General features: G+C 32.4%; 2 protein-coding genes and 1 non-coding gene across 8 annotated transcripts; 2 read left to right on the forward strand and 1 right to left on the reverse strand.

Annotated features, from left to right (window-relative positions):
- The first annotated feature begins 1059 nt into the window (after positions 1–1059).
- On the forward strand, positions 1060–9550 carry LOC112021697 (uncharacterized). Of its 6 annotated transcripts, none has more exons than XR_010626810.1 (8): positions 1066–1332; positions 2565–2732; positions 3581–3645; positions 3819–3883; positions 4968–5042; positions 5559–5619; positions 8706–8802; positions 8901–9550. It is a non-coding gene; the product is annotated as an uncharacterized LOC112021697 (transcript). The 6 variants fall into 6 exon arrangements; XR_010626813.1 differs by having other exon boundaries at positions 4982–5042; XR_010626812.1 differs by having other exon boundaries at positions 1060–1332; positions 3581–3883; positions 4982–5042.
- Positions 9551–18786: 9236 nt separating this feature from the next.
- LOC112021692 (protein TEEBE) lies at positions 18787–21939 on the forward strand. The gene is made up of 3 exons (XM_024054247.2): positions 18787–19050; positions 19822–20319; positions 21246–21939. The coding sequence occupies exons 1-3, from the start codon at positions 18963–18965 to the stop codon at positions 21764–21766; spliced, it is 1107 nt and encodes a 368-aa protein (XP_023910015.2). The 5' UTR covers positions 18787–18962; the 3' UTR covers positions 21767–21939.
- A 315-nt stretch (positions 21940–22254) lies between these two features.
- On the reverse strand, positions 22255–27484 carry LOC112021693 (cytochrome b5 domain-containing protein RLF). Its single transcript, XM_065767976.1, has 6 exons — positions 27325–27484; positions 25885–25960; positions 25319–25718; positions 23950–24084; positions 23249–23299; positions 22255–22592 (listed from the first exon to the last, which is right to left on the reverse strand). Exons 2-6 carry the CDS (start codon positions 25915–25917, stop codon positions 22516–22518), a joined length of 696 nt encoding a protein of 231 aa, XP_065624048.1. The 5' UTR covers positions 25918–25960; positions 27325–27484; the 3' UTR covers positions 22255–22515.
- Positions 27485–27935: the final 451 nt, after the last annotated feature.

The raw sequence follows: 27935 nt of genomic DNA on the forward strand, positions 1-27935 counted from the left end.
CTTCTACACAACAAATGGTTCTGATGGATTTTCATGGCTGAGTCTGACTTAGTCGATCCGGCATGGCTTGGAGCGGTTATGGTCGAAACTCGGCGAGTCAGGGAAGAAGGAAACTGGGTTTGCTGGAAGATGCCAATGTGAAGGTGGGTGAGTTGTGGGGCGAGCTAACTGCAGGGACGGAGGTATTCATGGACCATGTGAGATTTTAGTATTTAGCCCAAGAAATTCTCTTCTTGGCCCCCCAGTATTCCAACCAACAACGAAATTAACCCAACATAACAAAAATATAGATCTCTAGCCATTTTTAGTGCTTCAAAAACAAGAAAAAAAATCACATGGACAGATCCTATTTCTATTAATTTTTTTTATTAAAAAAAAATTTCCTAAATTCATAAGACTCTTGTCTCCTTCACTTCCACTGCATAGCAGTACAAGCCCACCCACACTGCCACACATCCATTCATGTAAGTGAGACTCACCTTCAATTTTGCAATTTGAATCACACTGGCAGAGGCCCAATCTGCTGCTCATTGGTAATTTCTCTCAAAGTCCTGTCTCTCTTTCTTTCCTCTCTCTTTTTTCACTCAATTAACTTTCTTTGATCACTCTCTCACTTTATTGTAATGATAGGCTTCAATAGTTTTAGACTTTTTAGTAAAGTCAATGTTTTGTCTTTTATTGTTGTTGGTTTACTGAGTTAAGGCATAGTGGGTCACTGGCTGTGGGTTGCCTTGCTTGCTTTTATTTTTATTTATTTTGGAGAACGTAGTGGAGTCACCTTACAATTTATAACAATTGATAGTTTTTGGGGGTAATGCTAACTAGATTTAAATTGTTCAAAACTGACAAATTTAATCTTAATCTAACTTAGTTCCTAAAATAAAGATTGTTATAATATTTTACCAAGTTTGTAATATGTGTTCATATGCATTAAATATTATGGCATTCATAGGCTTACTAAATAGCCTTCTTCATATGTTTTTTTTTTTTTTTTTTTAAATCTTTGGATTTTTTTTTTCTTATCTTCTTATGTATTTAGAAAAATTAATTAGTCTTTTTGTTAGAAGACTACACGACATATAATGAGATAATAAACATAGATTATTGTATTGCAACATAATAAGAAACAATTATTTTGTTAATACTAAATGAATGCTAATTGGGATTTACCCTTTTTTTTTTTTTTTTTATAGTTCAACCCCCCTCAATTGGAACCCTAGCTCCATCCCTGGAGCTAAGGAAGGGGTCAGCAAAGGTCGAGGTGAGTTGGAACGGTTTAGGACTAGGTTAGTGCCTAAATTTGTGAGTTGGAATCGGTGGGAGCGTTGGAAGGTAATTCTGCACTTTGAGACCCTTCTGTTTTAATTTTTGTTTGGTAGATAAGAAATTGCAGGAAAAGGATAGAAAATGGAAAAGTTTAAGTATTTTCTTCTGAACTGTTGGGGCATTGTATATTAGCTGGTTGTCAGTGTACACACTAATACAGATAAGGATAGCATCTATGAACTTGGTGGAAATGGAAAATTTTGAGCATTGCATGTAATCTATATATATATATATATATCATATTATTATATATAATAAAAGTTGAGTTTAGATGCCGTGGTTACGCCATGTGGCTTCATCAAATTGTAGAAATTTTAATAAATTTTTAGATTTTAAGAATAGATATATACATATTTTTTTTGAATAAATATGACAAATCAAGTAATGAAAGAAAGTAGTATTTCATTTACAACTATGATAGTTGTGTCTATCTAAAATGTTATCAACAAAGCCTAAAATCAATAGAATTGAATTACCTTAGGATAAAATTTAAATAAAAAAGAGAGATAAAAAAACATAAAAGAAAAAAAAGATAGAACTTGCATTTTTTTTTTCCCTACGTTTTTTTTTTTTTTGGTAGATAAATTTGCATCTTATGTCATCTTTTTCCTAATCATATACTATATAATAAAAGTTAGGCTTAGACGCTGTAGTTGCGCCAAGTGGCTTTATCAAATTGCAAAAAAATTTTAGATTTTGTGATTTAAAAAATATATATAATTTTTCCTCTCCTATAATTTCTAAGTTGATAAAAATCTTAATTTGATTACAATCCAAATTCTAGATATCAAATTTTTTGCCCTCTTTTCACATGTATATATATAGTTCATTTTTTATGGGATAGCTTTGTAACTATCCTAAAAGACCTAAACTACATTAAAAGAAACCCCTAAAAAAAACTACATAAAAATTTAGAAAAAAATTAAACGTACAATATGAGAGGGAAGGTATAAGTTTGAGTTTAAGTTAAATTCTATCAACTTAAAAATTGCAGTACCCTTTTTAGATAGAAACAACACAACCTAATTATTCTTATCATTTTTTTTTTTCATTGGATGTATTTGATTCTTACATAAACTACAATTTTATCTCTGTATTGTTCAGCCTTTTTTTTTTCGAGTTTATGAATTATCAATAATTTTTACTCTCCTTTCCATCTCCAAGTTTATCAACAACTTTAGATTAGATCATAAAGAATTATTTGATGGAGGCTTATCAAGTTATCTATTTCTATTTAGAAAACGAACGGAGGCTTTTGCACTAGAAGTAGAAATCTATTTCGCCCAAGAGCAAGGAGCACATTGCTTTTCAAGTGGTCAAACCAACGAATCAATTGGGCCTCTTGGACACATGATACAGAACATCTTTCATGGCTTGCCATGGTTTCAATCTTAGAAAACAATCAGGTGGCACATGAACTTGCTTAGCTTCAGTCATCTATTATATGTATTTTGTTGCAGATTTTTCATAGCCTTTTGTACTCTGCCTAATCTTTTGAAGTTTGTGCATATATTGTTGATTTTTTTCCCTTGGTCACTTCTTTTATACTCTTTTTATGGATCCCATGCAAGCATGCATAAAATTAAAGTTTAATTTTGTGGCTAGAAGCTTTAGATTTATTTTCTTTATGTGGTGCTCATTACAAGGAAAAAAATTTTTAATTCCAGCTATTAAATCAATTCTAAAAGTTTACCCTAATGCTTTGACAATGTTTTAGATAGACACAAATTTTAAATGTAATTATCAACTTTTTTATACATGCACTGTGAGGTCCTAGAAAACATATCACAGATGGGGCACATCAGTGAAGATGCAAAGCTGGTTGTAACAAGTTTGATGGATTGGAGTTCAGCACACATTCTTGCACAGTATTCACAAACACTTGGATTGTTTTAGAGCTTAATTAAAAGATATAATAGATTGTATTGCCCATATTGTTAACTGGGAAGCTACTGTTCTTGCACAATATTCACAACACTTGGATTGTTTTAGAGCTTAATTAAAAGATATAATAGATTGTATTGCCCATATTGTTAACTGGGAAGCTACTGCATTTGTTTTAACGGTCGTCTACTATTCTCTTTGTAGTTTAAGTTTTGTTCTCTATTGCTTAGCATATTGTATCCCTTCGTAGTTAAAGCTTTATCATCACTTTGAAAAAACTTATTTAGGTGAACTAGATAGCAAATATCATACTAAGCAGGTTTTTTTTTTGTTTTTTGTGCCACTTATTTTGTTTTGTTAATAATTACAGAGAGAGGCTGAGATCAAATAATAGAGATTATTGTTCACAGGCCAAAAATGACCTACTATTGAAAGGTATAACTTCTCAATTCTCATCATATCTCAATGCTATATTTTCAATTATGGATGAAAACTTACTACCAATGTCTTAACTCTTAGTTTTTCTCAACCAAAAAAAAAAAACTTGAAGTTTATATATATATATATACACACACACATCCTCTTTGTTTATTATAATTTTTTGGTAGGGTGAAAATCACTCAAGTTTTGGTGTTTTCTCCTATGCTTTCAAGGACAAAAATTAAATTTTCATGTAAGTCTCTCTACTTCAAATTCTTAAATGTTTATTAATTTAAATTGTTCTTAATTATTGAATTAATGTTTCCACTTAAATATGCTTTCAATCATTTTTTGGATAGTTTTTAATTACTAAATTTAAGGTTTTTCCATTTAAATATTACTTGAGCCTTAAATTTTAGGTATCTCCTTTCATATTAGTTACATAGCTATCTACCATCTTCTATTCAATTATTTTATATATATATATGCCTTTTATAATACATTAGTCTTACACAATATGCATTCATTATATAACTTAAAAGTAAAATATTCATTTATTTTTATTATCTATTTTATAGTTTACATATGAATTTTGATTAAACCGTGCATCGCATGGGCACAATACTAGTCTATATATATATATATATATAAAACCGAAACATCTGAAACTCTCACAATTTTCCACATCATCACTATTTTCTTTTTCTTTTTATTTTGAATTTTTATTAATATCAATAATATTGAAAAACGTATACAAACTTGGAAGCCTATTTAAGGGCTCCAAAAAACTTGATGGACAAGAAAATATATTCTAAAATAAGCCCTAATTAATACCTAACCATAATAGGAACCAAATTTGACCTAAAAAACATTAAAAGAACCTAAAAACAATGAAATAAATCACCTAGACCTAAAATAACGTTTTTTGCATAAAAATACCAAAATTAAATAATTACAAAAAAATTTTCAATTTTTTATGATACCCCACGTTAGAATTTTAAAAAAAAAAATGACTCACTTTAGGTTTCAAAAAAAAAACTCACATAACACGTTAGAATTTAAAAAAAAAAAAAAACTTTAGGATTAATAAAAAAAGAGAGAGACTCCTGGTAGGACTCTCTCTTTTCTCCTTAAAACCCTAGCAATTACCATCTCAAAACCCTAAACTCAACTTCACTTTAAGATTAAAAAAAATAAGAAGGAGAGAGATTCATTCTATCTTATTGTTTTATTATGTTTAGAATTGATTTTCTTCTAAGTATTTGGATTAATCTCTATATTTTTATAGTGTTTTTATGGGTTTGGTTTTTGGGTTGAAATTCTAATAATTATTTTAGATTGTATATGGCAGATGAAACATCTCTATTTTTTGGAGAAAAATTAAAGCTGCAACCTATGTCTTCCAGCCCAAGGTGTGGTAAATTTTTATATGTTCTTTCTTTATCGAGAATTTTTATTTGGGTTCATGTGATTTTTTTTTTTTTTTAATTAAAACTTTGATTTTTGGTTGATTAATTATTTGTTTGGATTAATTTCAATTAATTATTTGTTTGAATTCAACATAAAAGATAATGGAATTAGGTGTTATAAATTTGATAATGTTCCATGTTTTGAATTGTTTATATTGTTAAGACTCCTGGTAGGACTCTCTCTTCTCTCCTTAAAACCCTAACAATTACCATCTCAAAACCCTAAACTTAACTTCACTTTAAAATTTAAAAAAAAAAAAAAAAAAAAAAACGTAGGTTTTGTCATTTTTATTTGCTTTCATATGTGCCTGAAATTTTCATTCTATCTTATTGTTTTGTTATGTTTAGAATTTATTTTCTTCTAAGTATTTGGGTTAATCTTTATATTTTGATAGTGTTTTTGTGAGTTTGGTTTTTGGGTTGAAATTTCTAATAATTATTTTATATTGTATATGGCAGATGAAGCATCTCTATTTTTTGGAGAAAAATCAAAGCTGCAACCCATGTCTTCCAACCTAAGGTGTGGTAAATTTTTATTTGGTATATTATATATGAATTTTTTGAATTTGAAGGGTTTTGTTTGGTTTTGAAGTAGAATTAGGGGATTCTATAAAATTTGGAAGCTTTAAGTTTTGGGGTTTTTGGTATTTGTGTCTTAGTAGGTTGATCTTAATTCTTTATCTTATATGTTTTTGCTTTATTGAGAATTTTTATTTGGGTTCATGTGATTTTTTGTTTTCTTAATTAAAGTTTTGATTTTTGGTTGATTAATTTTTTGTTTGGATTAATTTCAATTTATTATTTGTTTGGATTCAACATAAAAGATAATGGAATTATGTGTTATAAATTTGATAATGTTCAATGTTTTGAATTGTTTATATTGTTATTACTACGACTAAATAAGATTTGTTTTTATCTTTGTAGTTTATATCAGTTTTGAGTGTGTGTGTATATATAACTTTTGGGAATTTTGCTTCATTAATTTAGGAATTGTAAATTACTTTGTAGGTTTCAGTGCAGTGAGATATTGACAATATAAGCATATATATATGGTATTAACATTTTATAAAAATCTTTCTTTCAACCCAATAACATTCTACATTAGACAACACTTCTAAACTATAGAAAAGCATAGAAGTTAAATATTTATTCCCATTGTATTTTATTTAATTATGACAAATCTTTTTTTTTTTTAAACACTAACTAGCAAAATGTCTATAATATGCATATTATTAACCCAATTTTCTATTTCTAAATTTCTTAGATTTTATTATATCAATATTTTTTTCTTTTAAATTCTTGGTGGGCAAATCAGTCTCTCACTAATTCTTTTACCTTAACGTGATGTTGGTTAATTGTCCTTTTATTTAACTATCCCATGCATCGCACGGGATAGCGACTAGTATATACATAAAACTGAACCCTCTGGCGCTCACAATTTTCCACGTCAGCACGATATTTAAATAAAATTATCATTTTATTTAAATAAAATTATTTTTGTTTAATCCAAACTTAATAAGGAGTGAAACTCTATCTCTTTAACAAGTCCAACTTAAACTCAAACTCAAACTCATCATTATCATTTTTTTAAAACAAAATTATTTTTGCTCAATCCAAATTTAAGAAGGAGTGAAATTCTATCTTTCTAACAAGTCGAACTTAAACTCAAACTCAAACATTGAAAATTTATCTCAAAATTTGTGAGGTTAATCATGAACACTATAAAAGCAAAACAAACCCCAATATTTTTTTTTTTAAGCCAAGTAGAGGTTTGAGCTCTTCTTATGTTATTTTCTTCTCCTCTATTTTGTTAAAAAAATAAATAAATTATTTTATGGTTTTTTATATATTTTTAAAAAAGTAATTTTCGTATATGAACCACAAACTCTCTTTAGGCGTTTTTTACAAGATAAAAAAAGCTTGCAATAATTGAAATTATTATTTCAAATGTAATCCATCTTTTTCTTATATTTCTCTATTGTTTAGTCATATATATTTTATTTTGTTTCAATAATTTCTAAGCAGTAAATTATCTGATTCTTTATTATTTGTTGGTCTTTCAGAAGCTGGATTTTTGAGTTATTTTTTGCAGTATCTGAAATTGTCTGACAAATTTTTTATAATTCATTGCACGTTCAAGCAATAGCTTCTTCATCAAATTGTAACATAAATTGAAGTCATACAAGAGCAAATCATGCAATGGTGTAGTTTTTTAAATTTTTTATAAAATTATTTTAGTCTACCTCACAAATAGGTAGGTTCTTGTGTATAGCATGGGTTTGCGACTAGTAATTATTTAATAGACGTGTTCCGACGTGTCCCATTTTTTCAAAACCATGTGGCCATGTCGTACTCTTACCAATACCGTTTTCATGCTTCCAGTTTTGTTAAAATATGCAAGTAGCCTCATGACTCTGTGAGAGGCAAGCCTATATCTCTAAAATTGTAATGGTTTAATTTTTGCTTTTGCTAGGAGAACATGTTTCTTCAAACCTAACTAGTACGATAAACTAGCAATAAATTTATGGTAACTATCTTGTTCCTTACCTAATTAAATCTTTACAAGTAGATTAGGTTTCAATTTTTTTCTCTTTTTTGGGCAATATGGTAAACTAAGTATTACTGTCTTGGATGAAAATCCATAACTTGGTCTTCGAACTCAGAGTACTCCTTGATTTCAAGGATAGCTTAATTTCATGGTGAAATATTCTTGGACTGCTCAAGAGTTCCTTGAACAAGGATTGTTTGAATAAGATGTAGCCTGTAAGGGGGTGGATTGTGAAGGACCAAAGGGTGAAGCAATCTTGGAGTCTCACATCGCATGAGGAAGCACATGGTGATGTGGTTATAAGGGGTGATCTTCCTTTAAAGTGTAGAGGCGTTTTCTCCCGCTACACAGTGGAGGTGGGGTCATGACAAGTAGCTTTAATTCTGGTCAGGTCTCAATTGTGCTAAATTGTAGTTGATTGTATCTAGTGAGAATTTTTCTGCTCTACTGGGTCTGTACATCTTTTAACTTGCGTGCTGCCCTTTTTTTGGGACTAGCAGAGACTTTGTTGTATCAGTCTTTTTGTGCTATATACATATTGGTCCTCCTTGTTGGTTGGATTCTCTCACATTTAGACATCAGTTTCTAAAATGGATTGTTTATCATAGAAATATTTGATTGGATGGTAAATGTGTCATGCTTTCTAGATTTTGTGATAAAGAAGTTATTCCAGCTTAATAATTAAAATGAAAATCGTACCTGCACTCACTGTAGGAAGCAAACGCTTCATATATAAGTCAATTACAACATTTGTGTTTTTGTTTTCTCTGCCAACAAGATTTTCGAAAGATTTCTTAAGATAATCATGATAAAAAAGTTAAGGTGTAGTTTCATCTTTTGTTTTTTAGCATTGCTTATGTGTTTGAATTGTTTCTACTTCCATGAGACTGAAAATTCACCACATGTGCAGTGAGCTGACCTTATTTGAATGTGTTTCAACCTGTTAATTGGAGTTAACATAGTTAAACAATTTCATTTGTCATTCATCCAGTAATTTGATAATAGATGATCGTATTATTTTTTTGTCCTAACTAATGCCAGGTTACTCTTTTTTGCAGATTATATGACAAGACCAACTAATATCATCTCATAGCATTGTGAACTCCGCCACCTTCGAGGGACTTGTGCTTTTGTGCAATAGAGTGGAAAATAAGGGTAAGTGGTCATGATTAAATAACTTTATCAGTTTTTGTTTTGTTTCTTTTTAGATAACTGCGTCTTATGACTCACTTCTGTATCCAACAAACGTTTAGGTATCAAGTTGGAGCAGATATCAAGTTGATGATGCAGCCAGTTGTTTGGCTGCTAAACCAAGAAGAAAATGAAGAACTGGCAGATGCGTGAAGCAATTGAAGACGTTCTTGTTTGTTCCATGTAGTGGAAGACCCAACAACCAACAAGAAGAGGTGCCCTGGACTCATACATTACTGGCCTGCTGAAATATCATAATCTATCAATGATCTTGCAGTTCCCTTCTGTGCAAGAAATAAGTATAACAACAGAGAGAAGATATAGCACCAGGACTGAGATTACAAGCTCCAATGACACATAATGATAAAGATTACAAAGTAATCTTGTTGGCGTGGCTTGAATATGTTAGGTGTGAAAGTCAAATTTTAGTTGTATTTGGCTTGGACTCTTTTTGTCGACTTTGGTTAGGACTATGGTATTTTAATCAAGTTCCACAAACTATACATGGTTTAGGATTTGAGTCATTCTTTTGCGACACCTCTACTTTGGTAATGTATATGTGGGCTCTTTGTGAAATCTCTTGAGCCTTGGCTTTCGTATTTTGAGAGAGAGAGAGAGTTCTTTGGGTGTATTTGGGGTTTGGGTCCAGTGAGAGTGTCTTTGTGCCACATTTGTAATCTTCTTATTTTCTTAGTGAAACTTTTTTGATGTTGCCCGTGGATGTAGGCCTAAAGCTGAATCACGTAAATCTTTGTCTTTCATGTAATAATGTTATTATTTCTTCTCTTTTCTATTTATATTTCGCATAAACCCACTATTATTGGCTACACTTACAGCATATTAGCATTAAAACTTCTGCTATATCAACTGATCTTTTCTATTGATTTCTCTCCTACTAGTCATTCAGAAAAGTGAACTATCCCTTCTTTTTTTGGTTATTTCATTGGCACAAAGAACCTGCGAGGTTGATTTTGTTTCTTTTCTCACCTTTTTGGTCAGATTTTTCAATTCTAAGTATGTTCAGTGTTGCTGTGAGTTATGCATGATTGGAAAAAGGTGGAGATTAATTTATGCACAATTTGGTCAGGAACCACAATTTATGTACCTCAAAGTTTGCACTATATAAAGGAGAAAAAGCTATAAATTTGAGCCATATAAAATAGACGATTGGTTGGCAGTAGTTCTGAAAATTACATAAACTATTTTAAAATATCGTCTCCTTGATCAACCAATCTGCATCACCATGCATAGTTGCACACACATTTAAATTCCATGTCATGGCTAAGAAGAGAACCAACCAAGTAACATTGGCATAGGTAGCCCCTAAAAAGAAGGCTTCTCCAAGTAAGTCTATGTTGAAACAAGTTTGATCTAACTTGAGTTATCTGAAATTAAAAAAAAAAAAGAAAAAAAAAAAAGAGGTACAGCCAAAAAACAAAGACACATACAACATTGAAAAGAATCAAATTGTCATCCTCTAGAAACCAAATAATTAACACTCAAGAAAAAATCAAGAGAGAAACACATAAAAACTTAAAACCTTAGAACCCAAAAAGGTGGATGTAGCATGAATGTAATTTATAAGATTCTGCTCTAACTTCAAAGCTTCTTTCTTGCAAACTATATAGGATTCAAGTAATCATCTGTGAAGTACATGCTATTAGGATTGCATCCAAAATAATCTTTTGGCATAGATAGAAAAAGAAATAAAATTAGAACTATTTCAAATAAATAAATAAGGTCCGGGCTTTGACAGTGCTGTATTATACATATAGACCCAGACCCAAAAAAGCTATTGGGTCATCATTCAGCCACAAGCAACAATAAGTCAAAGACTATGTCTAAGTCCAATGTTTTATAACTAGGATTAGATACCAAGATAAACGTAATAAATGCAATCTACATACATGTGGATGTGGGTGTTTGCATCAAAATTTTCATAATGTTAAAGTCATGGAGGTGCATGTGCACCAACGTTTGTCCATGGCCATTATGTAGACAATCCCAGTCAGAGAAAAAGAAAATAAAAAATTGTGGGGTCTTTTCTCTTTTGATGGTCCAAAGGGCCCATGGCCACATGCAACCCATACTTTTTCTCTTGACAGATATGGACCAGAATGAAGTTGTGCTCAACAAAATCTGGGTTTTTATTAGGCTCTGTTGGTAGGGTAAAAGTATTAAAAGCTTTAATTGGCTATTTTCAACGAAACTCTTGGGTTTAAATCTTTACCTTATTACCTTTACATATCATTGACATCATGACATGATAGTCACTTCACAAGTATAAAGTTATTATGGAGGTTGAGGTTTAACTCTCCAGACAAGCTTTATATACATATACACTTAAATTAAATTAGAGTAAATTTATATCTTGCATAAAAAATAAAAAATAAATCTTCACCTTATGATTAACTATCTAAAATAGAAGCAAAAATAAAAATAAAATCCTATTGGTGTCGCTATTTTCGCGTACAATAATTAAGTTGGGTATAGAATTCATTTGATCACGAATTCCTTTCATGGAAGAGACTTATAACAATGTTGTTGAGTGCATCTTCATGGCACCATTCTATGATTCTATGAATATAATTATGAACATTGACATTTTATATAATTACGAGTAAAAGTGAGTCAAGGAGAAAAAACTACTTTGATTCATCCTTACACCGGCATCTCCACGTGGGACACTATTCAGATATTCTTTAGGATAAAGAAGATATGATACTTAAGTAAGTAATATAATATTTAAGAGCATACGTTTTCTTTTACACAATTTTTTTAATATTTCTTTTATTTCTTATTTTACATGATTGATAAGCCACTTGGAAAAGTGAAATCTATGCACCACTCTTCTTATATGTACTTACCTGAAATTTAATACTGTGAAAGAGGCACTCAAAAAATAAATCTTGGGTAAGAGAAGCTAAATGTAAGACCTCATTGGACAAGTTTTTATTAGATTTTAGATGTTGGTTAATTTCGTGAGACAAAACTCAAATAAAAATTATTAATATTGATGTATTTGAATTATGTTAAAAATCTATCAAATGATCTTATTGGAGATTTTGAAGAACAAAATTTTGCCTCAAGCAAAATTATATGAAAATTCGTTAATTTAAGCTGAGGTGATACTTAACGACTATCTTAGCACTTGATATGGATAAAAAAGCTTCTTCTATTTTTCTCCTCCAAACACCACATAACATTGGGTTTTTAATCCAAATTTTAAAACTTTAAGTGATAAATTTAATGTATCCTAAACTTTAAGGATACAATTTACAATCTTATCTCTTACCAAAACAAAAAATATCAAAAGGAGGTGTTATGGGCAAAAATCTTGTATACAATGGACGCATGAGATACCTTCTCGAATTAAGGACAGTTTTAAAGTTCCAAATAAAACAACAATAAACATAAAGGTCCTAGAAACTTTGAAGTACCCTATCCATACTACTTTGTTTCGAATATAAACTTTGCCCTCTACGCACATGGGTACGACCAGCTTCAACCCCATCACCTAATCCTGTCAATGTACCTTACTAGTTTTAGTTTGTTTCTCCTCTACGTGTTATGTAGGCCATTTTTAGAGCAAGTGGTCCTGTCCCACTTGTGTGTTGATCTCAATAAGACTAGAACAATTCTTGAGCATCTAATTTAGATGCTTTTAGGTAACCATTCACCTATAAACATGTCTCTACAAAGGGTTCTATTTGAAATAAATTCAAACCCCAAACAAAAGCTTCTTATACATGATAGACTCATCACCATCCAAAGTTGAGATTTGGTGCCAAGCAGTCCATCATAGTTGTGGACCTTGTGGTGTGATCACCCCTTTTCACAGGATTGCAATGTTTGAATTCCATAGAAATATTCCTTGATTACAACACTAGGTGACAATTTAATATGAAGAAACTATAACTAATATAGAAACAATCCATTTCTATTCATTAAATGTACCATTCTCAAATTATTTCTTGAACAAACACATTGACCGATTGATCATGCAGTAGCATGCATAAAAATTTGTCCATTCATATTTGATGGGACGTAATAATAGAATAATGTGGAATGTGGAGTGATTAATTAGAGTTTTTTCAAAAAGAACATGATATTAAACTGAAGTTTCAAGGTTGTGAGGATATATAGCTTTATTAAGCATCAAAGTTTTCATAAAAAATTAAAATATTACTATTCTCAATGAAAATCATGATGATCAAAATCTGTTAAAATGATAGTTAGATGATTGAATTCATCAAACTCCTAATAGCTAAAGTTTTTGGACAAAAACATAAAGATAAAAATATTTTTTTTTAAAAAGGAAGATAAAAATAATTATGAGATCAAAATAAACAATCATGAATTCGAACCTTATTTACACTCTTTTGATAGAATTCTTTTTGTGTTAAGGTGTCAATTGAGTAAATTGATGGTTTGAATTGACATTGTAAATGAAATGGAAGTTTAGGATTAAAAAAAAAAAGTAATATTTCCTTATACACATTTTCAATTGCCAATAAATAAAGGAAAACTAAAGCCACCCTATGTTGGAAAGACCATGAGACAAATGCAATTACCTATTTCATGGCAGCACTTATTATTCATATGAGAGTAAAAACACGAATTTATTATGCTCTCAAAGTATTGAATAATTATACCTTGTTGTAAGCAAATTAAAACACACTTAAACAACTTCAAAGCACTATAAATAGTCAACTTAGACAAGATCCTAAATAATTTTTTTCTCTCTTTTCATATGCTCCACAGCTACATCCATCCACACAAGACTTGAAAGAGGAATGAACGATTTCCCTAGTTTCCAATTTCATTTATCATGAGCCCCACACGGATTATAGTTGTCGGATGAGCAAACCTAAACCTGAAATAATTGCACAAACAGAATCTGATATCAGATCTTAGGCTCTTAGCTAAGCTAATTTAGACAATTTCCACAATAACATGGAAAGCAGATCACATTGCACATGGTGCACATGGACTGCAAGAAATACTTTTTTTTTTTTTTTTACTCAATGATAATAAATCAATTTGTACAAAAGATAATGGTTGAATCCTTATTTTCACCTTTTTCTGAAAAAGAAAAAAAAAAAAGTAAATTCCAAGTTCCATAAAATTAGTGCTAAATCATTACTCTTTTTCTGTATCTAATCTATTTATTGGTTTTATCTAGAAAACTATAATTAGCTAATCAAAATATATACCTGAAATTTACCTGAAATTTAACACTCTGAAAGAGGCACTCAAAATATATATATATATATATATATATATATCTTGGGTAAGAGATGCTATATACCCGTTATATATGGTAATACCTCACTCGACAAGTTTTTATTAGATTTTAGATATTGGTTAATTCCATGAGACAAAACTCAAATAAAAAATTTATAAAATTGATGTATTTGAATTATATGTTAAAAATCTATCAAATGAACTTATTGAAGATTTTGAAGGAAAAAATTTTCGCCTCAAGCAATATTCTATGCAAGTACATTAATTTAAGCTGAGGTGATACTTAATGACTATCTTAGCACCTGATATGGACAAAAAGCTTCTTCTATTTTTCTCCCCCAAACACTTCATAATATTGGGTTTTTAATCCAAATTTTAAAACTTTAAGCGATAAATTCAAAGTATCCTAAACTTGAAGGGTGTAAATGTAATTTACAATCTTATCTCTTATCAAAACAAAAATATCAAAAAGGGGTGTTATGGGCAAAAATCTTGTATGCGTCAGGCGCATGAAATACCTTCTCATATTAAGAACAGTTTTAAAGTTTCAAATAAAACAACAATTAACATAAAAGGTCCTAGAAACTTTGAAGTACCCTATCCATTTCGATTATGCTAGCAACCATACTACTTTGTTTCGAATATAACTTTGCTCTCTACCCACATGGGACGACCAGCTTCAACACCAATACCATCTACGTATTATGTTGGCCCTTTTTAGTTTTTAGAGCAAGTGGTCCTGTCTCACCTGTGTGTTGATCTCAATAAGAATAGAACAATTCATGTGCATCTATTTATGAGATGCTTTTAGGAGCCCATTCACTTATAAACATGTCCATACAAAGGGTTCTATTTGAAATAAATTCAAACCCCAAACAAAAGCTTCTTATTGTACATGATAGACTCATCACCATCCAAAGTTTAAGATTTGGTGCCAAGGAGTTCATCATAGTTATGGTCTGGTCACCCCTTTCTACAGGATTGCAATATTTGAATTCCAAAGAAATATTCCTTCATTACAAAACTGAGTGACAATTTAATATGAAGAAACTAACCAATATCGAAATAATCCATTTCAATTCATTAACATGTACCATTGTGAAATTATTTGTTGAACAGACACATTGACAAATTGCTCATGCAGTAGCAAGCATAAAACTTAATTCATTCATATACGATGGAGCGTAATAATATTAGAATAATGTGGAATGTGGAGGGATTAAATTAATCAAAGTTTTTTTGAAAAAAATAGAACATGAATTAAACTGAAGTTTCATGGTTTTGAGGAAATAGCTTTAGGGAGCTTCAAAGTTTTCGTGAAAATTTAAAATCTTACTATTCTCAAAGAAAATCATGATGAGCAAATAAATTCTATTAGAATAATAGTTACATGATTAAATTCATCAAACTCCTAATAGCTAAAGTTAAAAAAATAAAAAAATAAAAACCATGGTAACAGAACATACCGTCATGAATTTGAACCTTATTTCCACAGTTTTATTACATCTTGTTTCAAATTAAAGTGTCAATTGAATAAATTGATAGTTTGAAGAGACATTGTAAATAGAAAGAAAGTTTATGATGAAAAAATGTACAGTAATTTTTTTCTAATAAAAATTTTCAATTGCCAATAAAGAAAGGAAAACTAAGCCACCGTTTGGAGGAAAGAGTAGAGACCATGAAACAAATACAATAACCCACTTCATGCTGGAACCAATATTAATGTGAGAAGAGGAATACATATTTATTATACTCTCAAATCACTAAATAATTATTGTGGACGACTAAATTTCTCGGTTCGAAATAAGTCAAACAAGTAAAATAGTTTCACAAATGCGAATTTGTATTGATAAATGTGTGGTACAATTCTCTGTGATTACAAAAGAGTGATCCTCTGATTCGATCTCCTTGAAAGATTTGTTGATTGGAGTTGTGGTAATGTGATTTTGATTTGAACACCAAATATACTTCAATTTGGCTGAAGAATGGATTGAAGACCTTTGAAACAGAATTACAATGAATCTCTGGCTATGAGCTTGTTAGAAATCCTTTGTTCTTCACGTTCTTCGTGTTCTTCGTGTGTTCTTCGTCTTTGAAGATTTGTGGTGGAAGTTCTTCGGGGCTTTAGAGGTTTGAATCCGTAGAGCTTCACTGATTTGTGGTTTGTGAGGTTTCTGGAGGCTTTTGAACTTGATTCCAGTGAACTTTGAGATCTAGGAATATGATTTGGATGATTCCTCTTTGAATGTTCTTCGTATTCGAAGGTTTGTGGTGGAAGTTCTTCGGGGCTTTAGATGCTTGAATCCGTAGAGCTTCACTGATTTGTGATTTGTTGATGTTTTCGGACACTTTAGGCTTGATTCCCGCAAACTTTTGGATCTAGGCGGATAATTTGGATGATTTTCCTTCGAATGTTCTTCGTATTCGAAGTTGAAGTTCTTGAAGTTCTTGGAAGCTTTAGAGCTTGGTTCCAGCAGAGCTTCTGGACTTCTAAGTGCTTCAAATGGCTTGGTGTCCTCTCCAAATCTCCTGATCTCCTTCAAATGCCTTAAGAAGGCTTCTATTTATAGGAGTTTAGGGGTAGGTAAGTGACACGTGGCGGAGCATGATTGGTGACACGTGGCAGCGCTTGATTGGTCCACTTATGTCATCGCTTACACGTGCGAGGCTGATTATGTCATCGCTTACACGTGCGATGATGTGTGATTGGTTTTTGCATGACACTTGGCAAATTTATATTGGTTTCTGAATAGTGATAGCAAAACCTAGCAGCAATATGTGGCGCTTTGTAATTGGCTGTATTTTGTGGACTTGGTAGTGTGACGTGTCAGCTTGTGATAGGTCGGAAATTTTCCCTGTCTACAATTACACGTTTTTGTAAGCAAAAAAAATTAAAAATTAAAACACGCTTAAACAACTTCAAAGCACTATAAATGGTCAACTTAGACAAGAACCTAACTAATTTTTTCTATTTTGATATGCTCCACAGCTAAACCATGGATCCACATAACATTTGAAAAAGGAATGAACGATTTCCCTAATTTCCAATTTCATATATCATGAGCCCCACACGGATTATATTTGTCGGATGAGCAAACCTAAATCTGAATTAATTGCACAAACAGAATCTGATATCAGATCTCAGGCTCTTAGCTAAGCTAATTTAGACAATTTCCAGAATAAGACATTGAAGCAGATCACATTGCACATGGTGCACATGGACTGCAAGAAATACTTTTTTTTTTTTTTACTCAATGATAATAAATCAATTTGTACAAAAGATAATGGTTGAATCCTTATTTTCATCTTTTCTGAAAAAGAAAAAAAAAAACGGTAAATTCCAAGTTTCATAAAATTAATGCTAAATCATTACTCTTTCTCTGTGCCTAATCTATTTATTGGTTTTGTCTAGGAAACTATAATTAGCTAATCATATTTACCTTTGCATAAGAAGGTGAATCTTACATATTAAAATTAAAAAAATTAAAAATATATATATATTTGTCAGTTATCACAAACCCTTTTTTGTTGTTCAGAAAAAAAAGGGAAAAAAACAGTAAAAATTATGCAAAGTCACTTTAATTTTTTTTTAAAAACAAAGTCACTTTAATTTATATCAATTGCAAGAAAATCCTTAATTAAAAAAATGATTTTTTTTATTGATTACAATATTTTTTTTAAGGACATCTTATTAATTACAATCATTAAAAGAAATCCTAATGTCATAAATTTTTTTAATGGAATGATAATAATTGTGGGTTTGGTTGCTCGGCTACTACATATGTAGAATAGTTGACTGATTGACTAAGATTTATCATAAAATCAATACTCACCATTCACCAACTAAAATCACTTGTCGGTTTCTCCAAAATAAAATAAAAAAACTAAAATCACTTGCCTGTTCATTAATTAAAAAATAATAATAATAAAGTCATCTTCTTTGCTATTTAATTACTTTATAGTTAAACTCCAACAGCCAACCATTAATATCTGGTTATATCTAAGAAAAAAAAAATAGCTACTATATATCTTCCAAAGTAATGAATTGTCGTTGGAAATGCTTTAAATGCCTCTAAAGCTTCAAATGTATGCATTTGCTTCATTTCTGAACGAAAGTTGAATAAAAGACAATGGATTCAATGAGTTTTAATTAGTTTAATTGATGAAGTTTTTAATGGTAAAAAAAAGATTTAAGGTTTAATATTTGACTATATAAAAAATCGATAAATATTTTGATTTAATAATAAAAAATACAATTATAAAAAACGAACACCATAAATTGAAAACTCTTTATATATAAAAAAAATAAATAAATAAATACCACAGTAGTGGGTTCTATCATGAATCCCAATTAGTGAGACGGTGTGTAAGAAACCATTCATGAATCATGATGAAGAAATATCATTTTTGTTTAGACTATATTTTTGTTATTCATTTCTCCACTTAGAGAATACCCCCAACATCAAGGAGCTAATTCAGGAAAACAATAATACTATTCATCTACTAAAATGGTCTAAATACAACAATAATTCCAGCTCTCAGCAACCAAAAAAAAAACAATAATTCCGGCATTCGTGGACAAAAGAAGAGCAGATTTACCAAAATGTCTTTGTTTTTCAAGAGACAAATTTACCAAAATGTCACCGCTCTGTCATTAATTATGGAGAAAATGTTAGTTTTTATAGTCTGAGACAGACAGACATATTCACCAGGTTAAACAGTGGCTTATTCAACGTGATTTAAGCGACCCTTTTTCTTCAGCATTTCCTAAACCCACTTTTTCTTATCCAGCCTGAATATAAAAGGACTTCACAGCTCACTATACAGAAAACCCATTTCAGCTGCCTAGCTCTTTTTCCTCTTGCCTAGTTTTCCTTATGGAAATGTCACTGAATATCACACTTTTGCTTGCTTCCTTCTTGCTGTTGTTCACTAGTACTGCTTTTGCAGCTACAGGTTTGGAAGGTAATGCTCACATCCAGCTCCTCTTGGCTTAGACTCTGATCTGTTTTGTTAAGCTGGATCTTGGTGCTTTTTACTTTGTTTTGCATTGTTATTGTGGTGGTTTTAGACCACATTACTTGAATCTATTTTGTTGGAAGTGTTTTTTTCCCTCATATTTGTGCTCTCTCTAACCCCATTTGGCTTAGTTATGGAGTTCATGGTTTTATGGTTTTCTGATCTGTTCTACAAGTTGGGTTTCCATGTTATGTTGTGTACACTCTTTTGAAGTGGCTTTAGGATCTGTTCTGGTCTGTTGTTAGGTCCTCACTTTTTGCTCTCACTTTCACATACAGAGATTTGTTCAAAGATTTTGCCTTTTGCTCTCACTCTCTCTCTCTCTCTCTCTCTCTCTCTCTCTCTCTCTCTCTCTCACACACACACACACTCACAGGTTTGTTGAAAGATTTTACCTTTTGTTCTCTGTCTCTCTCTCAAACACAGATTTTTGTGAAACATTTTCCTTTTGGACTATGAAGAGTTCCAAAAATCCCATCCATCTATTTTGAAATGAACAGATTAAAATTTGCCACGTTATCAGAACTTTAGATAAATACCATAGTAGTGATAATCAACTTTTGTTTAAATGTTGAAGACGTGGTCAAATCCACTCCACATTTTTTTTCAAAATGGACGGATAGGATAGAACTCTAGAAGAGAGAGAGTTTACATTTGGTATCTTTCGAATACACACCAACCCTTCTTAATTTCTGGTGCTCTTCTAAATTTGTACAGGATTAATAGGAAATGGCAACTTTGAAGAGCAACCAAAATCCACTGACCTCAAGAAAACAGTACTCATAGGAAAATATGCACTGCCCAAGTGGGAAATCAATGGCTTGGTGGAATACATCTCTGGGGGGCCACAGCCTGGGGGCCTGTACTTTGCTGTGGCACATGGTGTCCATGCTGTAAGGCTTGGCAATGAGGCCTCAATCTCTCAGAGTATCAAAGTTAAACCAGGCTCCCTGTATGCTCTAACCTTTGGGGCATCAAGAACATGTGCACAAGAAGAGGTTTTGAGGATCTCAGTGCCTCCTCAGAAAGGAGACCTTCCTTTGCAGACACTCTACAGCAGTAATGGAGGTGATACTTATGCTTGGGGATTCATTGCCACTTCTAATGTTGCTAACTTGACATTCCACAATCCTGGGGTTCAAGAGGACCCTGCTTGTGGACCACTCTTGGATGCAGTTGCTATCAAGGAGCTCTTTCCTCCAAGGCCCACAAGAGGTAAGCCATTCTATTCTATTTCTGGAGACAGACCTTGGTGGTGTTGTTAACTTTGCTGTTAGTATATTATACTTTACCTAGGCTTCCTTAGTTTGTGATGTCTTTCTGCAATATTACTTGTTCTAAAAGTCCATCTGGGGGCTTCTTCTGTAGTTGTATGTACATGTATGTGCTACTTGTTACTTAAACCAAAAAGTGTAAAGGACTCTGCAACTTGTCAAGTTGGAATGCTAGATCTATGATATGGGTTATTGCTGTTCATTAAAAAAGAAAATCAGAATATAGTTATTAGAATAATAGTAAAATGATTAATTTCATCATTTCCTAACTACTTAAACTTTTGAGACAATTGGTAATTTGTCAATAATTTCTTCTGTTCACTATGATTTGCACAATGTGCTCATCATTGATTTGAGCTGTCTTTTTCTACCGATTTTTTTTCTTGCATGATTTAGACACAGATTGACATCTATCTCCATGATGTGATCTTATACCCTACATATGTTTGCTCTGTTATTTCATATGCTATTCTGTGTGCTTCTACCAGACCAAGCAATCTGTTATCTATAGCTAAGTTCTCACCTTAGAACAGTCTAAAATGAATAGCCTAGATGAGAACATTACCATCACTAAAGATCTAAAATTACACTCCCTGTGCTGTCTACCCTATTGTGCATGATTTACTCAATTGGCTTCTCAGTTGGCTCTCACAAATTGCCGTCTAATCACAGCTTATAGTTAGATTACTGCCTTAACATTATGTGGATATAACCTAGTTAAGACCAAGAAATTACACAACGATCTGAATTCCACTCTCTGCTCTGAACATTGTACCGTTATAGCATTATTACATGAGACTTGTGCTTGTTTCTTTATATCTATGAACAACTCTAGTTTTATCTTTAACTGTAAATAATTTTTTGCAGATAACTTGGTGAAGAATCCAGGCTTTGAAGAGGGTCCCCATCGTTTAATAAACTCCACCAATGGTGTTCTCCTCCCTCCAAGGCAAGAAGATCTCACATCCCCACTCCCTGGTTGGATGATTGAATCCCTTAAAGCCGTGAAGTTCATAGACTCAAAGCACTTCAACATCCCTTTTGGACTCGCCGCAATTGAGCTTGTTGCAGGTAGAGAAAGTGCCATTGCCCAGGTTCTCAGAACAGTTCCCAACAAGTTCTACAATCTTACATTCACCGTTGGCGATGCAAAGAATGGTTGCCATGGATCAATGATGGTTGAAGCATTTGCTGCTAAAGACACCTTAAAAGTACCCTTCAAATCTGAAGGCAAGGGCAGGTTCAAGACAGCCAGCTTCAAGTTCAAAGCACTGTCACCAAGGACCAGAATCACATTCTACAGCTCTTTCTACCATACTAGAATCGATGACTTTGGATCTCTTTGTGGCCCTGTGCTTGATCAAGTCCGGGTTTTGCCAATAGCTTAGATGTTATTTCTGTTATCTACTTCCCACTTGTTATCTTGATAGAGATTTTGCAACGGTTACTAGATCCTGCTTTTTTTGTAAATTAGACCGTTGATGAGGCCCATCTTCTACTTAAACTTGTTATCTAAACTGTTTGAATTATGTTTTATGGTACTAGTAATATTCCATTGTCACTTGGTGTCAAATTAGAAAGCTATGTGATTTTCTATTCAGAGAAAAATGAAATGGGAAGATCTTGTGTATGTGATCCATGTAGTAATGCAGACTTGGAAAATGAATAATGTTGAGTGACATGCATATATAGAGGCTTTAGGATGGTTAAGTGCATATTTAATCTGAGATCTTTTCATATCATTTTATACCTTATATGAATATGTGATACATTGCATCTTTTGTTCAAATGAATGTTATGATACAACATACGGCGCTTAGAAATTAACAAGGGATTGAACCCCCTCCCATTAGCAACTATGGTAATTTGATGGGCATGTTAGAACATTTCTGAACTTCTATTGGAGAAAAATAAAATACTGACGTATTCAGCATGATTCCACTAAGAAACTTTGTGGAAAATACATGCCCAAGTAAAATAATTTCCAAATAGTATGGTAAATATAACCCTACCATAAAAGGGGTATCATTCACAGTAACAATAATCTCGTACATCAAATGCAACATCTGTGCCAATCTGCTATGATTATGAATGGGGCCTAGAACCACCTCTTTATTACCCCCATTATTGCTGCTCTTCACTTGCTATCATCTAAAGTACCCACAAGGCACTTCTCTAGTAAAAATTCAGCATTCACCCAAGCATGGTATTTATCTAAAACGAACTTATTAAGGATTTGTAGTTGATTCTGACAATTTTCAATAGGTTATAGAGTAGGAAGAAGCAACATGTATGCAAGAGATGAAGCGCGTCCGTTTGAGAACAACTTCTCTAGCTTTTTGTTGAAAGCGTTTTGCTAAAAGAATTACAGATAAAAGGTAAAAGCTAAATAAAATAAGTAGGAGAGAGGGGGGGGGGGGTGTTGGGGGGAGAGAGCAATAAGCTAGCTTATAATCAAAATTAAAACTATATGGCACTGACTTATGGTTCTAAGAGTTAGCTTGGAAATTGTAGCTCCTTCAGTGATGAGTAAATTATTTGGGGCGTTGGCTTTGACTAGGTTTTCAATAGAATTTTAAGTTAAAAACCCAAAAAAAAAAAAAAACAAAGCAAAATTTTTGGCATAAATCACCTATTCATCCTAAGTTCCCTCTTAGTTTCACTTGCAAACACATGCAGCAAAAGAGAAGAGGGAGAAAGGAAGGGGGGGGGGGGGGGGGTGGTTGTCTAGCAAAAAGGTCCTACTGATGAAAACTGAAAACCAAAGGGTCGAAAAAGAGTAAAACTTTTTGAGTCCAAAGAAACAAAACTACAATTTAGGCATGACCTGAAGAAACCATTGAATCTAAGAACATTCTGAAAAAGGATACTGAATAAGGATGTACAGTCTTTTCCCACTGCCTGCATCAGCATATCAACACCTGCAAAAAGAAATGTTGTCAAAAGACAAGCACTAATTCATATTTATACCACATTAGACATGGATTTCTTGAATGAGGATGCAATCTAGCAACACATGAAGACATCATGAAGTATCTTTTGGAGGGGAATATACAATTCCATACCTAAACATGTTTTCAGTGATAACATAACATAACTGTTCTTCAATGAATCACATAATCAAATACTGCAAGTTAGAGATTGGAGATGCTTTTGAGCATTACAACTCATAATTTTTGTCTCTTAGCATTATTGATTGGCTATGAATAAGGGTATGCAACCTTCAAATAATTCAATTTCCTTGAAAAATGGAGAGCCCTCCCATCCAGCCTTTTAAGTTTTAAACATAAGTCATAAAGTGACACATGAAAAATTAGGGAAAATCTGTCTACCTGCTTGTGGGGATAGTATGGGCTGGATTTGAGTTTGAAAAAGAGCTAGATAGTATGGGATTTAAAACAGTAAAATTAGGTTATATCAGGATTGTTCTATGGTTAGACTCACTAGACAACATAATTATTAAATGAGTGAGAATTTGGCCACAATCAATATAAAACTTGAGCACATTAAGAATATAATAATAATAAAATTATTTTTAAAAAAATTGAGTACGTTAAGATCATGAACATACCTCCAGGATGAAATCTCATGTATGGAGATATATTGTACACACAACCCTTTAATACAGTCCACATGGAACCTTCTTTCTGATGTTGTTTAACTTCATTCATAGAAATGAGCCTCTTATTTGACTGTCCCTTTAAATCTGGAATCAAGAAGCAGAATCAGTAACGTTTCAATTACCATGTAAAAGCCATTACAATAAATCAAACTTGCTTTACGAGCTCATGCAGTACAACTGACAACCATTTAATTAATTATTTAAAAATGTAAACACATATAAGTCTCTCTACTAGTTTATGTAGGAATTTCACAATATGGAGAAGCTATAAGCAACCTTCAGGTAACCCAACACCATCTAACTATAAGCAATAGACCTATTTCCTACGTAAAATTGCCCATAATTGCCAGACACAACAAAGAGGAGGGAGAGCAAGCCCCACATGATTTTGGAAGGAAATCAATAGTGGAACAGATTGTTATGGTGTGTTGTTTTATTGGAGGCAAAAAGAAAAATAGAAGCAGAAATGCATATAAAAAAATTAAGCATATTTGACTATCTAAAAAAATTTGGAAAACCTATTTAGGTGGAAAAATGTCAAATAAATAATTTTGAATAAGTATATAAACTAATCAAAAACAGGACAAGACGCAGGTACAGAAGCATCGAAGAAGAATACAAAGAGACTACCTAAGAGAAGAAAAATTTTAAATGCAGATTCTAAAATGACCTGAAAAGAGGATGATGGGAGCAAAAATGTTAGGTGTCCATACATAAAGAGGTTGTGAAGGAAAAAGGCTAAAGCTCCAAAACACTTCAGCTTTAGATACTAGCATGGATCCACTGACTTTCTAAGATGCTAGCATGGAGCCAAAGGGAGAAAGCAGTTTCAAAAGAAATTCTTGCCAAGTAGATGAGGAATATTCTCTTCAAAGCAAATAATGTGTTAATCAAATTCAACAAAGTGTTCTACTCATGTAGCATAGAAGGATATCAAATACCATCAGCAACAGATCATCACAGCAGCCCCTTGTAACCTTAATTCAATTTCTAAAACTTCTTTTTCCTAAACCTAAACTTTCTTATATCACACCACCTCAGAAGATTCCAAAGGTTGAACCTTTCAAGGCTCCCATACATCATTGAGCCTCTCAAACTGCATATTAAGGATAAATCTTGAGCATTGCTTAAAAGGCAAACCTCAAGTTATAATAGCTTTATAAACTAAACATAATTGTGACAGAAACAGAAACAAATTAATTAGTATTTTATAGCGCACCCCTCAGAGCATTTTCAAAATCGCCGGAAAGAACCAAAGGAAGAAAAATAGTGTTAAATATGTCTAGCAAATTCACAAAGAAATATATTTTTCAAGTACCTGCGAGGTCAGGATGCGTTCGCGTAAGCTTAAGCCAGTCCATTTGGCTATATCCTTTCTCAAAAGGAACCTTGGCTCGAGGTGCAGGCTTCCTTGCAACAGTCCGTTCCTGAATTTTGTTGACAGAATCTCCAGTGCCTCCTGATGCTACTGGTTTTGACAGTTCACTTGACTGTTCACTTGACTGTTTTGGAGAGGAAGTATCAATAACATTGAAAGACAGAGAACCAACTTTATCCTGCCTCTCAGAGGCAGTATTTTTTGGAGCTTCATTCCACAGAAAACCACTACTCTGACTACTATTGCTGCCATTTGAGAATTCATCTTCTATAGTAATACCAAGAACATCCGATACAAGCTTCTTTGTCTCATGATCTTCTTGGTCGGAAGGTGAGCTAACCTAAATTTATAACCACAACCATCTACTTAGATAAATTCATTCAATTTAAAAAGCACCCAAAATCAAACTTATTTTAACATAGAAAATTCTTAATATAAGTTCAAGCCAATTCAATAAGGTAATTAAGCTATAAATTTATCATATCAAATGTAAGTACCAAACATACCTGACAAAATGTAAAATCATTATCATTGTCCATCTCACGCAGATTGCAGTTTCCAAATCGACTTAAGCAATATTTCCTGTGCAAAGTTACAATTATTAACAAGTATACTGTTTCACCAGCTGCATTTATTACGACTGCATTAAGAAAATATATCTAACAATGTCTAACACACCTATCAACCAGAATTTTTAACAGTGGGGGAAAAGACAAATGCACACTATATTGAATACAATAATTATAAAATAAGCAATAACCTATTCAGGTTCCCCAATTTCCATTACTTATGTAGTTCTCCATCTTTCTTATCACACCACACGTAAAGTTCTCTACAATTCCAACATCCATCTCAGAAGGTTCACTGTGCTTAACTTTTTTGATAAGTTTTCGCCCCAAGAAAAAAAAATAATAATCACTATGCTTAACTTCACCTCCAAGTTCTCAACAATTATTCAAACTTCATGCCGCTAAATCACTGCACTTTAATGCCAAACCAATATTTTCAAAATTCATTTCAATCTTGAGCAAACACACTAACCTCAACATAACTTTGGACTTCAAATCTCAAAATTTCACTTCATTTCAATCAAATAACTTTCTACATTGACAATAACAGCAACTCAGCCTTATTCCCAATATTTTGGGGTCAACTTATGGATCCTCAATAGATTAATCAAGGTTGGACACATGAATTCTTTTCCACCGTTCTTTTCTATCCGAAATCATATTCTTTGTTACCTCCTTAATCGGTATGTCCATTTTTACTACTTCTAATCTTTCTCACCATTGCATTAGTCACTCTGCCTTGCACATAACCAAACCATCTCAAGCAACTCTCCCTCATCTTTTCATCGATAGGGGTCAGCCATATCTTTAAGCGTATTTCTCAATTTCAAAATCTTTCGTTGTAATTACAATTTTCTATCTTGACATTCTCATTTCAGCTACGCTCATTTTATGAACATTGCGCTTAACAGCTCAACACCATAGAGCATAGCTAATCTTATAGCTTTTCAAATTGATACCATCTTTAAAATCTTCGAAAACCCATTAAAAGTTCAACCCTCCCCAACATTTTATGGATGGATTTTTCTTTATTCAAGACATGAAAATTTTAAAACCAATACTATCTCTAAGCAGGGTTGCAGAAAAAATTCTCAAAATTTTTCTATAACCCAAAACAGCATCAAACATGATCATCCAAAATATAATCCTAATATTTTCCTCCCAATTTTCTCAGCAACCAAACAGATTATAAACCTCAAATTACACTCATTCTTCAAGCATTAACAGTCAAAAAAATTCATCACAATAAAATAACGTAACAAAATTCAAGCCAATCATAACAACACAACATTATTAACCTAAAAGACTAATTTTTTGTGAGAATACTATGAATTTTTCAAAACCAAACAGAGCTTAGTGGAGATTGAGAAAACGTACGTTCTGGAGAAAAGAGTTTGGATCGTATGGATTTTCCGAGTTCGACTTGTTTATTGTGCTCAGCCAATCGAGATCGTATCGAACCAGGTTCTGAATGAATGGGTCCGTGCGTGTTTTCTTTTTCCTTTTTGATGTCTTTTGCTGTAATGGTTGGTGGCTGAGGAGTATTTGACTAAACGATCCGTTATGGCTTGCCATGTCAGCAGAGCTACGTACACTTTTATCTATTTATTTATTTTTTAATTTAGTTACAAAATTAGTGGTAATCTTAACTTACAACTTTATTAAATATCTTTTTATTAAAATGTGAATTTTGAAAAATTTACTGTAGGGCCCGTGGGCCTAATAGCCTCGGCCCATCGTGTAGCAAGCCCAAGGCCCACGCCGAGGAATACTGACTATTCAAGGCTAAATTGGGAAAAGCCTCTTTTCCCAATCCACGCCGAGGACCTCCTCATCCTCGGCCTGACAATGATGATTTTTGGGAAAGATCAGGCCCAAAGTAAACTGTCACCCTCGCATTTAATGCATTCACCTAACCCCCTGGCCGCATTAATGGGGATATAACCCCTTAGCAGGGCAACGTTGATCAGAGTGAACCACTTGAGTAC

Source organism: Quercus suber, unplaced genomic scaffold (genome assembly GCF_002906115.3).
Source record: "Quercus suber isolate HL8 unplaced genomic scaffold, Cork oak 2.0 scaffold_871, whole genome shotgun sequence".
NCBI lineage: Eukaryota > Viridiplantae > Streptophyta > Magnoliopsida > Fagales > Fagaceae > Quercus > Quercus suber.

Bases quoted from the DNA above. Each gene is read 5' to 3' on its own strand.
- LOC112021692 (XM_024054247.2), top strand. From the start codon at position 18,963: ATGGAAATGTCACTGAATATCACACTTTTGCTTGCTTCCTTCTTGCTG. The intron at 19,051-19,821 runs GTAATGCTCACA...AAATTTGTACAG, and splicing joins TGCAGCTACAGGTTTGGAAG to GATTAATAGGAAATGGCAAC. The intron at 20,320-21,245 runs GTAAGCCATTCT...AATTTTTTGCAG, and splicing joins TCCTCCAAGGCCCACAAGAG to ATAACTTGGTGAAGAATCCA.
- LOC112021693 (XM_065767976.1), bottom strand. From the start codon at position 25,917: ATGGACAATGATAATGATTTTACATTTTGTCAG. The intron at 23,300-23,949 runs GTATGTTCATGA...TTCTTTTTGCAG, and splicing joins CATGAGATTTCATCCTGGAG to GTGTTGATATGCTGATGCAG. The intron at 22,593-23,248 runs GTATCCTTTTTC...AGTTCGTTTTAG, and splicing joins AGACTGTACATCCTTATTCA to ATAAATACCATGCTTGGGTG.